The 13,455-nt window shown below is 45.6% G+C and overlaps 1 protein-coding gene across 1 annotated transcript in view; it reads right to left on the bottom strand.

Annotated features, from left to right (window-relative positions):
• Nucleotides 1-12,541, bottom strand: part of PHAF1 (phagosome assembly factor 1) — a 29,090-nt gene extending 16,549 nt beyond the window's left edge. Inside the window, exons 1-4 of the mRNA XM_060084485.1 lie at nt 12,459-12,541; nt 12,235-12,350; nt 6,276-6,358; nt 2,217-2,300 (exon numbers count right to left, since the gene is read on the bottom strand). Of these exons, the coding sequence (XP_059940468.1) occupies nt 2,217-2,300; nt 6,276-6,358; nt 12,235-12,298 (231 nt within the window). The 5' untranslated portion in view covers nt 12,299-12,350; nt 12,459-12,541. The remainder of the gene's footprint in view (nt 1-2,216; nt 2,301-6,275; nt 6,359-12,234; nt 12,351-12,458) is intronic.
• Nucleotides 12,542-13,455: the final 914 nt, after the last annotated feature.

Genomic DNA, 13,455 nt, shown 5'->3' with positions numbered 1-13,455 from the left:
TGGGGAAATCTGAAGTCCATGGTTTTCCACCCTCTGGGCTGGAAAAGACCTTGATTTCCCTAGAGGAGAAGACAAGGCAGCAGCCAAGATAGGAAAGGAAAGGACAGGTGGCTGTAAAGACTGTGACTTGTGAAGCCTCATTCCATAATGCTCTCTCATAGACAGGGAGTGAGAGGATGGGGAAACTGCAGGAGACAGAATCGGGGAGAAGCAGCTTCTGAAGCCCTTGGATGGAGGGGCAGGCAGATGGGTGAGGTCAGACTTGGTACCAACCAAGGGCACCTGAGGGATTACTTCCTCAGCTTCCAGAGGCCCAGGCAGGGCCCCAGCCCCTCTTTCTTCATAGGGACCCCACAGAAGGCAGAGAGAAGGTTCTATTCTATCTCTTTTCCCATTCCTCACTTTTCTGCATAGTATGCTTACACTATTTTCTTCAGCTTTTGTCACATCTATTTCCCATACTCATCAACAAACCTAAGCCATTTCTATTCCCAGTGGTCAGTTACCGCACTCTGTTAACATAGGGTTAAAAGCTTGGTGTCAGCTAGACCACTTATCCTCTGTCCATCTGTTATTTCATTAGTAAGAAGTACCACTTACAGGCTTGTTAAGATTAAATTAGGAAATGCATGGGAAGCACTCAGCCATGTGCCTAACATGTACTAAGTGCTCACTAAATATATAATATTGTCCTCACCATGCTGTAACTCTATGGCAGGCTGCCTATCTACCCCCCACTGTTGTCTATTTAGGTTATTTCTGGCTTTTCATTACTATGAAAAGCCCTGCTGTAAATATCTGGCATTATTACCCTCCCCATAATCTTTTTGGGTTATGTTTCCTAAAGTGGATTTACCAAGTTAAAGACAAATGACTCTTTGTAAAGGTGCTTCCAGATTAATTTCCCCTAATTTGTGATGAAGCCACACTGAAGACCACCTTCTACCCTTTGCCAGTGTGGAACTTCTGGTCAGTAAAGACAGGATGACTGAGCCTACAAGAGGAGGCAAGGGTGTTGTGGGGATAAGAATGTTCACATCAAACTTTCCTTTTTGAAAAACCATCATAAATGAGGAATTCTTATTCCACGTACAGATCATTTTTCCATGTTCTGTCTTCCAAGCCTTTTGGAAAAGCAACTCTATAACCTAACCAGGACGATGGCTCTGGCATGCCACTGCCCTGAGCCACATTCAACCTTATGACTCTGAGGCATGAGTCTGATGTCACATGACTAACCTTTCATGTCCAGGCATTTGTAAATAGTGTATTAAAAACATTCTGGACTGAAACAGGTGTTAGTAAACTGCACTTGACCGCCAATTAAGACAACCCTACATACCAGCAAGTTGTTTGTTTACATTTCCTTTTAAAGGGGCTCAAGAATCAACTCAGTGCTGGTGGTGTTAAGGTCCAAGCTTCAGCATTTTAGGAAGAACAGTTTCCATTTTTCATATTCCCAGTCTTATTGTTTGACCCAAGAATGAAGCAAAACAACAAGATATAAAAACCTTACTAAAGTCTTCTGTTCCTATTCTGCAGTCAGTCCCCATTTTAAGTACGCTTTTAAAGACTCAGGATCGGACTTCCCTGGTGGTGCAGTGGTTAAGAATCTGCCTGCCAATGCAGGGGACACGGGTTTGAGCCCTGGACCGGGAAGATCCCACATGCCGCGGAGCAACTAAGCCCGTGCGCCACAACTACTGAGCCTGCGCTCTAGAGCCCACGAGCCACAACTACTGAGCCCATGTGCCTAGAGCCTGTGCTCCGCAACAAGAGAAGCCACCACAATGAGAAGCCCACGCACCACAAGGAAGAAGAGCCCCCACTCACCACAACTAGAGAAAGCCCGTGCACAGCAATGAAGACCCAACGCAGCCAAAAATAAATAAATAAAATAAATGCCAAATACTTAGCTCCTCTCAGTTTCCTATTCAACATATAAGCCCCCTCCCCACAGCATGTTCCCAAATCTCCAACACTCTTTCCCCTTCACCTCTGGAGCCCGGGGCTGGAGTCCTTCCCAGCCTCTTTCCAACCATCCCAATCCACCCCAGCTTCTCTCTTTTTAGAGGAACAGGCACAGATTCAGTCCCCTATATTGTGGTTGTCTCTAAACCACAAAAGTCTACTCCCACTTATGAGTTTCAGAAACATCCCACAACGTCACACGTTAATCAGCCTGACGTGAAACTTTAGTCGTCATTTATAGTTACCTTAAGTCTCTGATTGAAAGCATCAAACAGTAGTTTGATCCCGTCCTGAGTCAGGTTAAGGATGAGGTCATGGCTTAGAGGAGACTACAAAAAACCAAAATAATAAATAAATACACACTCTGAACATGTAGTATTCTCACCAGCACCCACTGAAACCTTACAACATAAATGCAGTGCACAGGGAATATCTAAGTGTAGACAGCTGACAGGTTTGGAAGCCAGAAACTGATTTGTGAACGCAGTGTCCTCTACTTCCAGCCTTTGAGTTATTACCTGGGGGAAAAGGCCAAAATTATGTAAGTATACAGGCCATTTTCTTTCGAGGGTCCCGGGTCCACATTTGTAGCATGGGTTTATTGCTGTCAAACCTGCAGAGTAGTTGATGAGGAATAAAAGCCTTGTAAAAGGCCTCGCCAGGATCCAAACTCAGCAAGTAATGGTCAATGCATGTCAGCTGAACCTATGTCCATTCACTCCCAGGCTGTCTGTACCACCCACAGGAAAACACATTTTATTCTTTGACTGTTTTATGCCAGATTCCAGGACAAAGAAGTACCTTGTGATCTGATTATGTATGAGATGACACTCTTACTCCTCCCTCCCTCCCCCCACCATCCCGTATCAGAAAGTGGAAAGCCCAAGTCTAATACCTAAGGAGTCCTATTTCTACATTTGCCCCTTCTGAGTCCTTGGGGGAGGGGAGCAGCAGCAAAGCAGTGGACAGAGCTGGCCTTGAGTCTTGGTGAGCTGGTGACCTTAAGTGACTCTCTAAACTTCTCTGAGCTCTAGTTTCTTCATGGGAATACCATCATCCCTTCCCCTCCAGGGTTGTTACCAGGACAGAGATAGTAGATCAGAAAGCACAAAGCTCAGCACTCAGCACACAGTACTCTTTCCTAGAGTCTGCCCCACCTGCCTGCTTCTGTGCCAATGCAATCAATTCAAAGTCTGAAGACTCTCCATACGCCTGAACCAGGCTGCCCAGAAGTAGAAAAAAACACCACCATCCAAAACCCTGCCCTTTCTTGAAACTGGCACACAGCTGTCAAAAGGGTTTAGACAAGTTTCTTTATAGAGCTTCTCAAGGTAGGCCCAGTAAATGAAGGTATGCCTGTGAGAGAGATATGGGCTGGAAGGCCAGGTGCCACTGCTGGTGTGGGCCTTACTGGAAAAATTCTCTAGAAGGAGCTTTCCGAGATTAGCTCAGGTTGTCTGCTCCCCTCCACCCCACTGAGCTTCACAAGACAGCAGGCCCAGGTGGCACCATTATGCCTGGCAAACACTAGAAGAAAGAATGTTGTAATTTTCCAGTAGGTCTGTATGAATGTCTAAAACCGTTAGGTCTCAAGCAAGATAATGGAATAATGAACCCTGACCGTAGGTCACTTATTCTCAACCCAGAATACACAGTTCTATTTCTGAGAGGGCTAGGCCATGGTGGTAAGCAGGATGAAGCAAGATTTTAGCATCTTTCAAGATCCTTGCTTGGAGTATCTGAATTTTCTTACACGCTCCCAAGATCTGATCATTTTTTCCCCGGCATTGTTACAATTCAGGACATAACTAAGCAATTTTCAAAAGCAAGCAAATCATCCTCACAATTAATGTTTTATTGGTACTTTATATCTACAGAACCAAAATACATATGTACTATGTGGTGTTTAAGCAGGTACTTTCCAGTTCAGTAAAGCTGTCTCTGCTAGTTGTTAACACCTCTTCCCTGTAAGAAAGATGGGACCTACTTGATAGACACATTTAATTTCCAAGGTGTGATTTGCTAGAGACAAGATATTTCTGAAATGTTTAATGGGGCCAAATGATTTTCTGCACATGATGGGAAGCAAAGAGACAAATGGGAAAGGAAGGGAAGGAGGGCAGAACAGGACAGGACCCACATTTAAGAAGCACCATATCAGAGCTCTGAGAGACCATTTCCTCTTTATCCTCATCAAAAGATTATTCTATTATAAGGAAACCATATCCACTTTACAGAAGGAGAACCAGTCGGGTTATTAACTTGCTACAGTCGGACAACCAAGAAATGGGGAAAAGCACAGATCTGAACCAAGGTTTGGATTTAAAAACCTATGATCCTGGGGGCTTCCCTGGTGGCGCAGTGGTTGGGAATCCACCTGTCAATACAGGAGACACAGTTTTGAGCCCTGGTCTGGGAAGATCCCACATGCCGCGGAACAATTAAGCCCGTGAGCCACAACTACTGAGCCTGTGTGCCACAACTACTGAAGCCTGCACACCTAGAGCCTGTGCTCCGCAACAAGAGAAGCCACTGCAATGAAGAGTAGTCCCTGCTCGCTGCAACTAGAGAAAAGCCCCGCACGCAGCAACAGAGACCCAATGCAGCCAAAAATAAATAAATAAACAAACAAACAAATAAATAGAACAAACAAAACCCCCCAAAAAACCCTATGATTCCAGCTGCTTAGAAGACACTAGGGGAAATTAGCTTAATTAATGCTAAAACTACTATTTGTACCCAAAAACTGGAATGACAGACAACAAAGTAGTGATATATGAAATATACTTCATTTTAAATAATTGGTTAAGAAAGTTTAAAGCCTACTTTCAAATGTATCTAATCTTGGGTGCTTAAATCTGATTTAACTAAATGTACAGGTGGCTATAAGCTCAAGAAGCCCATTATCCCTGTTTTGATGGCTGCTACTTGTCATGAGTAAGTCTCTTACGGTCTAACACTGAAAGTCAAATAAGGTTAGGGATGATCTGAGTGCAAAAAAGAGGAAGTCACCATCCTTCACTTAATAAATGAGAAACCATTTTGGCATTGTGGCTCCACGAACCTCTGCCCAAGTCCTGTGTTTTGTGGTAGGCACAAGAATATCCATGCACTTGCTTGGAGATTATGCATTCCCTGTCTCAGAAGGACCCCTCACATGGGCCTCACTAGGCTGGCAGAGGGGTACAGTACTATGAAATATTATGTTTGGGTATAGGTAACAGACTCAACTCTGACACTAAGCCAACCTGGGAAGCCTCACAGAAATCTCACCTACCTCCAATCCACAACATTCTTCATGTCGAAAATAAGCTGTCATTTGCTTTAGGATCAGAAACTAATTGAAACAAATGGGAATAAAATCATCATTTCGGTACCTAAAGGGTCTCAGAAAAGGCACTGAGAACACCTTATAGCCTGTGTAGGATCAAACTATTCCCTGAGGTTTATGACACATAGGGCGCCACAAAGGTTGCTCCACAGTGTCTGTGTCCAGAAGAACCACAGGTTCCAGGGAGTTCAACAGAAGGGAGATTGCATTTTTAGAGATAAGAAGAATCTTATTTCTAAAGGTCTATAAAAATGTTTCTAACTTTACTTATAAAACCTAATAAAAGAAATCCTGATGTTCAAAAAGTTCTGCTCCAGTGCCAACCTAAAATATAGTATACTCTTTCTGGAAACTGAAAAGGTCCTTGTAGGTACATATAACATTATACTATAGGGGTTAATTCTGGGCACAACATTAATAGAGACTACCATAAATCAGACCAAAAAAAAAAAAAAAAGGTAAAACATGTCCATTAACTTGGAGCCAATGTTTTGTAATTTCCATATATCAGATCATTCTCAGTAAAGGGGTGAGCTATGCTTTTTTTTAAGTCTGGGATGCTGTGCTAGCTAGAAATCTGTACTGCAACAATCCTGAACACAAACCAAAGCAATCAACAAAGCAGAAAAGACTAAACATGAAAGTGGAAGGCAAGCACCCTAGAAGACCAGACAACCCCTGAGGTGACCTCCCACTGAAAAAGCCCCTTTTAAGAGCCAGTAGGTAAGCCAAACATAATAAAAAACCAAGTTTGGTTATTACGGCTCGTCTAAGCTTGGCAGCACTAGATTATCAAAACCTCAAGTTTCAGAATCAAAGAAAAGGTACTTCGCAACTGACTAGTGTTGACTCTCCCATTCAAACGCATTGACCTAGGAATTCCTGCCAGTCAGTATCTCCCAGAGCATCAGCCTCCAGAGGTGACTCACTGAGTAGGGATGCTATTTCAGTAAACAAATCAGCCACCACTCACCTGTTCACTGTAGAGAACCTGGACGTTTTTTATGATGCGACAGTGCTTCTGAAGAATGGCTACTGCCTGAGCCAGAGGCATTCCTGAAATAAAGCAAGGACACCTATGTGGTTACTTGGGCTATCCATTTACTGGCACCTATCACTGTACTAGGCATTAGTCCCTGTAGTAAAAGCCTGGGGTGGGAGCAGAGGCCACTAAAGTCTATGGACATATTGAGTAAATAAACGTTTAATAAGCAGTAAGAGCTAGAGAATGAAGTTAACGGCAAGCACTAAGGGAATAACTGCATTGTATAAGGGGAGGGAGTAAATACAAAAGACTTCCTGGAAATGGGGACTTCCATGTTGATCCCAAGCAGGCAAAGGGCTTAGAGAAAGCAAGTCAGCAGGAACCAAAGAATAGAGTAAGAAATGCACTGATTGCATGGCTCTGGAGGCCAAGGTTCTGATTCTCACTCTGCCATGATTACATATAACCTAGGCAGGTCCTTCCTCTCTTCCTTTCTGATATCTGTCTCCTCTTTTAGTCTGCAGGAGCACATGATTTGTAAGGGCTCATTTAAAAACTGAAAAATCACACATTTACCAGAATCAACTTATTTTATGAAGGATTTCAATGGATTCTCACTTATCAATCCACAAACATCCTCTAAATCTTAACACTTGATTTTTTAACTCGTGGGCCATTTTAAACAAATTTCCATATGCCCCCAGTTTAAGAAATCCAGATCCCAAAGACATCTCAAAGATTCCAGGGACTCATGGGGAACAGCAAAAAGTACGTTCTCACAGAGTGCATTATATTTCAAAACAAGAAGAAACTCACAGAGACAATCCAAAAACAAAGCTTCATGAGTGCAAGGACAGTGTCTGTGTTATTCACCACTCTCTGGATCCCCAGCACTGGGGACCCATACAGTGGCTGCTGAATAAACATTTATTTAGTGGGACTGAAGGATTATGGGCTAGGTAATAAGAGAAAGGGAGAAGGACCACCATATGACCTTCGGGCAGCACAGTGGCTCACATTCAAGATCAGTTTACCTCTGATTCCAGGAGAGATGTGCAGAAAAGAGCTCACACACAAAGAATTAGAAAGTTAAGAAATGTGTGACCCATCTACATTTAAACAATGATCTAATCCTGCCTTCATTCAATGGTCCATTCTACAGTTTGAAGAAAGTTGGAGGGAACCACACCTTAAGGTACTTCCCAGCCTTCTATAGCATGGAGCCTGGCACACAGTAGAGACTTAAATGTTTGTTGAGAATACGAACAAGTTGATGCACCATTCAGCTTTGCCATTCCTGAAATGGAGGAGCATCTATGCTGTCTCTCCCATAGGGAATGGGCAAACATCCATGTAGGCAAGACAGATAACCTCAGGTGCTGAGAAAGAGAAGGCCACATGGCACAAACCAGTTTCCTGAGGGACAGTTCTTTTGCACCTAACCACATCAAATTCCTGGCCTTGGAATCTTTGGGTCCTGAGGTTTCCAGGGAGTAACCCGCCTGGAGGAGACAAAGCAGCCACCAATGACCAGTTGTTCCACAGCTGCTGGTAAAGGAAGGCTACAAAAGGCCTCTAAAGGGAACCAACCGTGTATATGGCAAAGAAACCCGAGCACCGTTCTAGTTCTAAGAGTTACCTAACCCCCCAAAGGGTGTGGAGTATATGGTCAGTCTACACATCCTACACCTTACTCATTATTTGCCTGCTTATAACCCTCCAGTGGTTTCGCATTACAGGGGGATAAAGCCCAAACAACATGCCATCACCTAACAGCCCTGAATATTCTGGACCTTGGCCACCTCCTCTACTCTTCCCACTGCTCACCAAGCCTCTCTTTGTTCCTAGCACACATCAAGCTCTTGCCCACCTTAGGCTTTTGCACTAACTCTACTCTGCTGAAATGTTCTTCCCAGAGCTGGTTCTTCTCACTCTTCAGGTCTTGGCTCACACTTCACTTCCCTGACCGCCTTATCTAATGAAGCCTCCCATTCCATTTAGTTATCTGTAAGAGTCTCCCCTACATGCCTCCTTAAGGACAGAGACAATGTCTGTCTTACGGCTGTATCCTCAGCACCCAATCACCATGCCCACCACACAACAGTAAGTGGTTCTATGTATCTGTTGAGCTCTGAATGAGTCAAATAAAGCAATTAGGTACAATACAAAGATCCTGTAGGCCCTTAGGACCACGCTCTCCCTCTGAGAATTCTCATCCTGTCTCTATCAGTATCACTCTTTCCTGCTGCTCCTCCAACTTTCCCAAGTCTCTATGATGGGCAGTATTTCCTTCTGCCCATCCCTCATTCACCCAACCAACTAGTTTCTGACTTACATCTCAATCTGTTTTCTGTATATATCAAAAGGCAAATAGGGACTTCCCTGGTGGTCCAGTGGTTAAGATTCCGCACTCCCAATGCAGGGGGCCCAGGTTTGATCCCTGGCTAGGGAACTAGATCCCGCATGCCGCAACTAAAGATCCCACGTGGCACAACTAAGACCTGGTGCAGCCAAATAAATAAATAAATATTTTAAATAAATAAATAAACCTTAAAAAAAAAAGGCAAAGAGTTGACAGATTAAAAGTGACTTTTTAATCTTCTCTTCAATCTGGCCTCTCCTCTGTATTCTGGATCTCAATATCTCTAACACAGTCACTCAAGCCAGAAACCTCTAGATTCCTCTTCCTTACCCATCTCTCCAAATCTAGTCTCCAAACTTTCTTTTTAAACCCATGTCCACAACACTTTACTAATAGACATCCTTTTTTCCACTGAACAGAGACTCTTTGATAGTGTCCCAAGCAGCTAACTACAAATAGGGAATCTGGGGATCTGATCTTCTTCCACTAGTACATAATGCTCTAATTACAATACCAAGTTGCTTGCAGCTCCCCACACCATCTATCTTTCCCACTTTTTTTTTTTTTTTTAAACCTGACTGGAAGATTTATGTCTATGGAAGTGTAGTTGAAAAATCTGGCGGTAGACTTCTGACAGGGCCTTCCTGGTGCTCACTGGCTCCAGGAATGGTATTGGTTCCTACAGATTAATAGGAAGCCTTCTCTGAACTCCCAGGTCAGGTCAAGTCTCTTCTCTCCTTCCACAGCACCCTATACAACCTCTACCTCATTATAATAAAATGAACTATTTCTGTACTCCTTCCCTCCCACTAGACTAAGCTCTTCAGGGCTTATGACCACTTCTTACTCAGTTTTCAATGATTATAAGCAGAGTCCACAGAATGACCCTTCAATAGAGTAAGCCCCCAGTCTCTCTGGAACAAGGTAATCTCAGAGAAGACCATTCTCCAGTGACCTTTTAAATCTACCCTGCTTGGGCATTTTCAAGATTAATTTTTAAAAAAATTTTTACTGGAGTATAGTTGATATAAAATGTTGTGTTAGTTTCTGCCGTACAGCAAAGTAAATCAGTTATACATATACATATGTCCACTCTTTTTTAGATTCTCTTCCCATATAGGTCATTACAGAGTACTGAGAAGAGTTCCCTGTGCTATACAGTAGGTCCTTGTTAGTTATCAATTTTTTTCAAGATTAATTTAAAAACAAATTTAGAGATATGTCTCCATACCAATACATCCTGCAAGTCTCATTGAAAACATTTCAAGTTTGCACTGCCTTTACTCCACCATTGGTCAACCCATGGGTGGCATTCTCAGAGATTCCTCTCTGCCTAGGCTTTCCTGTCTCTGTGTTGTTGGCATTTCCCTAATCTCCCAAGAGTACACAAAGGCCAGGAAGGCAGCCAAAAAGCTGGATGCAGCTCCTCACTGTGCCAGGCGGATGATGGCAAGGGCTAGATATATCTGCATTTGCACAGATTCCAAAAAGAAACCAGGAGACACAGCTGAGCCCATACTCAGAAGGACAGAGCAGTGAAAAGCAGAAAATCCCTGTTAGGCTTCTTTTTCTCCTCTCTGCCTTTCTGAGCCTGTTCTTTATCTGGCAAATGGAGGTTACCTTACAGGGTTGTGGTGACTTTAGTCTAGCCTAAGAATGTAATTCTAAAGCACGGATCCACTTACTAGACCTATCCCTACCTATCAGCCTCAACTGCAGTTTAAATGTGTTGAGGGCTGGGAAGATAGAGAAAGAGGGAAAAATTACTTTTTTATAAAAAGCGTGGGGAAGTTAAATGACCACCATCTCTCAGGCAGACACAATTCAAAAATACGAATTTTTTTTTTTGGTCATGCTGCGCGGCTTGTGGGATCTTAGTTCCCCGACGAGGGATTGAACCTGGGCCCCCGGCAGGGATAGCGTCAAGCCCTAAGCACTGGACTGCCAGGGAATTCCCCAAAATGCGGATTTTTTTTTTAGGACCCACAAAGTAATCATCAAGGCTGATGATCATCAAGGCTCATTCCCTGCATAAGCTTTCACTCAAAGTTCAATTCTGGGCCCAATGTACACAAATGCTCTTTTCACTGTTTGTGGTTGCTACTTAGACAGCCTAAAAGAACTACCCAAATCCTTAATTCCTGGAAACTGGCAAAGTTAGGAGTAGGGGTTAAGGTATCAAAGCAACAGTTGACAGAAGAAGCCTTACTTTCCCACCCAAGCTTTTGGAAATCTCAAATGATATCCTAATCGCTAGTTTTGACCCAGAGACTGCACTACAGAGATCCACAACCTGGTCACACCATCAAGCACAGTTTGAAGCTACAGTTACAGTTTTCATTCTGCCCTGTGAAGTCTTGGTATGAGCATAAGCTGTGGTTAGGGGAGGTTCTTTCCTAACTAGAAGCCAAACAGCATCAGCATGACAAATGGGCCTGGCGGCAAAGATATTACTGTTAGCCTCTCAATCAAGTTCTTGGTGCTTCACAAGAAGCTGCAGTGTTACGAGAGAAGGTGACTGAAAATTCTCAATAAAACTGGCTCCTACAACCCAGAGGAGGATTGTTGTTCAGTTCACGGAGACACTGAGCACCAGCAGAGTCCTACCAGCAAATCTGTTCTGCAGTTTCTCAACTACCCTATCTCCATAGACACGAGTCTTCCAGATTCAAGGATAAGCTATAGCCCAATGGAGCAGTTGACTCAGTCCAGTAGCCCAAATTAGTGTGACAAAAGTTCAGCCCTGCACAAACAGCACAGACACCCACTCCCCACCCCCTCTTCCTAGTGCTGGAACATAAAAGTAAACACCCTCTGGGGTTACCGAATGCAAATGATTGTACACATAAAGGTAGTGACGTTGAGGAAAGGGAAAAAATGGGCCAAAACTCACAAAATGGCCAACCTGCATTTTCTACAAGCTAAATGTTACTTTGCCCGAACTCCTATTTCATTCAACCTTTAACTCTCTCGGCTAAGGTCTGGGTTTAGATTACACCACACATCAACCACATTAAAAACGAGAAGGAAGCTAGTCAGAAGTTCCTTTAACACACACAAACTCTCCTTAACTCCCTTGACCAGATCCCCGACATCTGACGATGGGAACAGTGCCTGGGTTTCTCCTAGAGGCTACCCACAGCCCAGAAAAGCAAAGGGAGACAGACCACTGGGGCGGTGTTTAAGGGTGTCAGTCACTTCTTAGTTATTTGGTCTGTAAAATGGGGATAGTAATAACAAGAGTAGTGACCCCGGCGGCATACCTGAGATAATTATGCAAAGAAGAATTGGGCCTGGCCCTGAGTCAATGTTTGGGGCGTGTCAGCCATTGTTATTGTTATTATTACTGAAGCACTGCCCCAGGAGGGGCCCCGCCGAGGCCTGATGCAAGGGCTTCAGGGCCTGGCAGAGCGGCACGCTGCCGGGTCGGGGCGGTCGGAGCGGGCATCTAGTGGCTGGAGCTCCAAAGAGCCGAGGAGCCGCGGGCGCAGGGGAGTAAGGAGCACAGCCCAGAGGTGGGAAGGGCCAGGAAGGAAGGAAGGAAGGATCAGCGAGTAGGGTCGTGAGGGAGGACCCCATACTCACCCAGCGCGAATTCCCATTGCTCATTTCCCAGAGAGCGCTCGGGCACTACCTCCAGATCCAGCATTGGTTCGGCTCGCCGGGGCGGCCTCCCTGCGGCAGTGCGGACGGGACCGGAGCTGAAGAAACAAAGCAGCAGGTGACCCACCGCCCCCGCCGACCCGCGGCAGCCCTGCTCTCCACCTCTACCCGGTCGCCAGCGCTACCGGCCCAACACCACACCTCACCTGACCTCACCTCACCTCACCGGCAGCAGCCTTGGGCAGCGGCGGCAGCAGCAGGAGCGTCTGCGGCAAAAGTGGCGTGCTGGGCCGTAAAGTGTGGCAGAGGCGGGGCGAAGGCGGGATTTCAATCGCGGGGGAGGAGCTAAGGCGGAGTCACTCAGGCGCAAACTCCGGATAGGCTGTTGCGACAGTCCGGGCGAAGGCAGAGAGAGGCCTCAGAGTACCATCCGGAAGTGCTGGCGCTCTTGGAACGAGGAGCACCATACTCCGTGAACCCCTACATTTGCACACCACACCGCACACGTTTCACACAAGGATGTGTGAACCACGCAATACATGCATGTGACATGGCTGTACAGCACCTGTCTGCCGTCTCTGCATGTACGGCCCACTCACAGTCACTGGGCGCAAAAGGCGAGTTCCGAGGGCGCACCACCTGAGGTCCAGCGGGGAGGGAGGACACGGAGTCTCAAAGCCCAAGACGCGCCAGCGCCCTGGCACTCCCGGTTGGTGCCGATACTGACGGCAGCCGCAGCTGCCTCTGGTTGAACAGGAATGATTCCTTCTCGCTGCGGCCCCTGGGGCTCGGGTCGAACTCAAAGCAAGCGAGGAGTGGGCTCGAGCATGTGTGTAGGGGCGGGGCGGGGGGCAGTTGGGGGAGAGGACTAGGGTAGAGGGGAGGAGCTAAGCCCGACCTCTTGGCTGAGTACCTTCAGCTGTGCGCAGCCCCCACGGCAGCAGCTCAGACTCCGCCAGAGCCGGCTTTACCGCCAACGCTGTGAGGTTTTGACCAAACCGCTGGTACTCTTTGTGCCTCAGCTGCCTCATTTACAAGTCGGGAGTAGGGGGTCCTTTAGCCTGTTCAGCCTGAGCTATTGGCCCATGCCCTGGGACACTCTAAAACTGAAAGACAACCAGGCTTCTTCTGGAGCTGACCCTTGGTGAATGCAGCCTCCGGATTCTCACAACCACCCTGAGACGCAAAATTGGTTATAATCTC

This window comes from Mesoplodon densirostris, chromosome 19, assembly GCF_025265405.1.
Source record: "Mesoplodon densirostris isolate mMesDen1 chromosome 19, mMesDen1 primary haplotype, whole genome shotgun sequence".
NCBI classification, from domain to species: Eukaryota; Metazoa; Chordata; class Mammalia; order Artiodactyla; family Ziphiidae; genus Mesoplodon; species Mesoplodon densirostris.
Note: the sequence above shows the minus strand (reverse complement) of the source record. Positions and strands in the feature narration are given on the sequence as shown.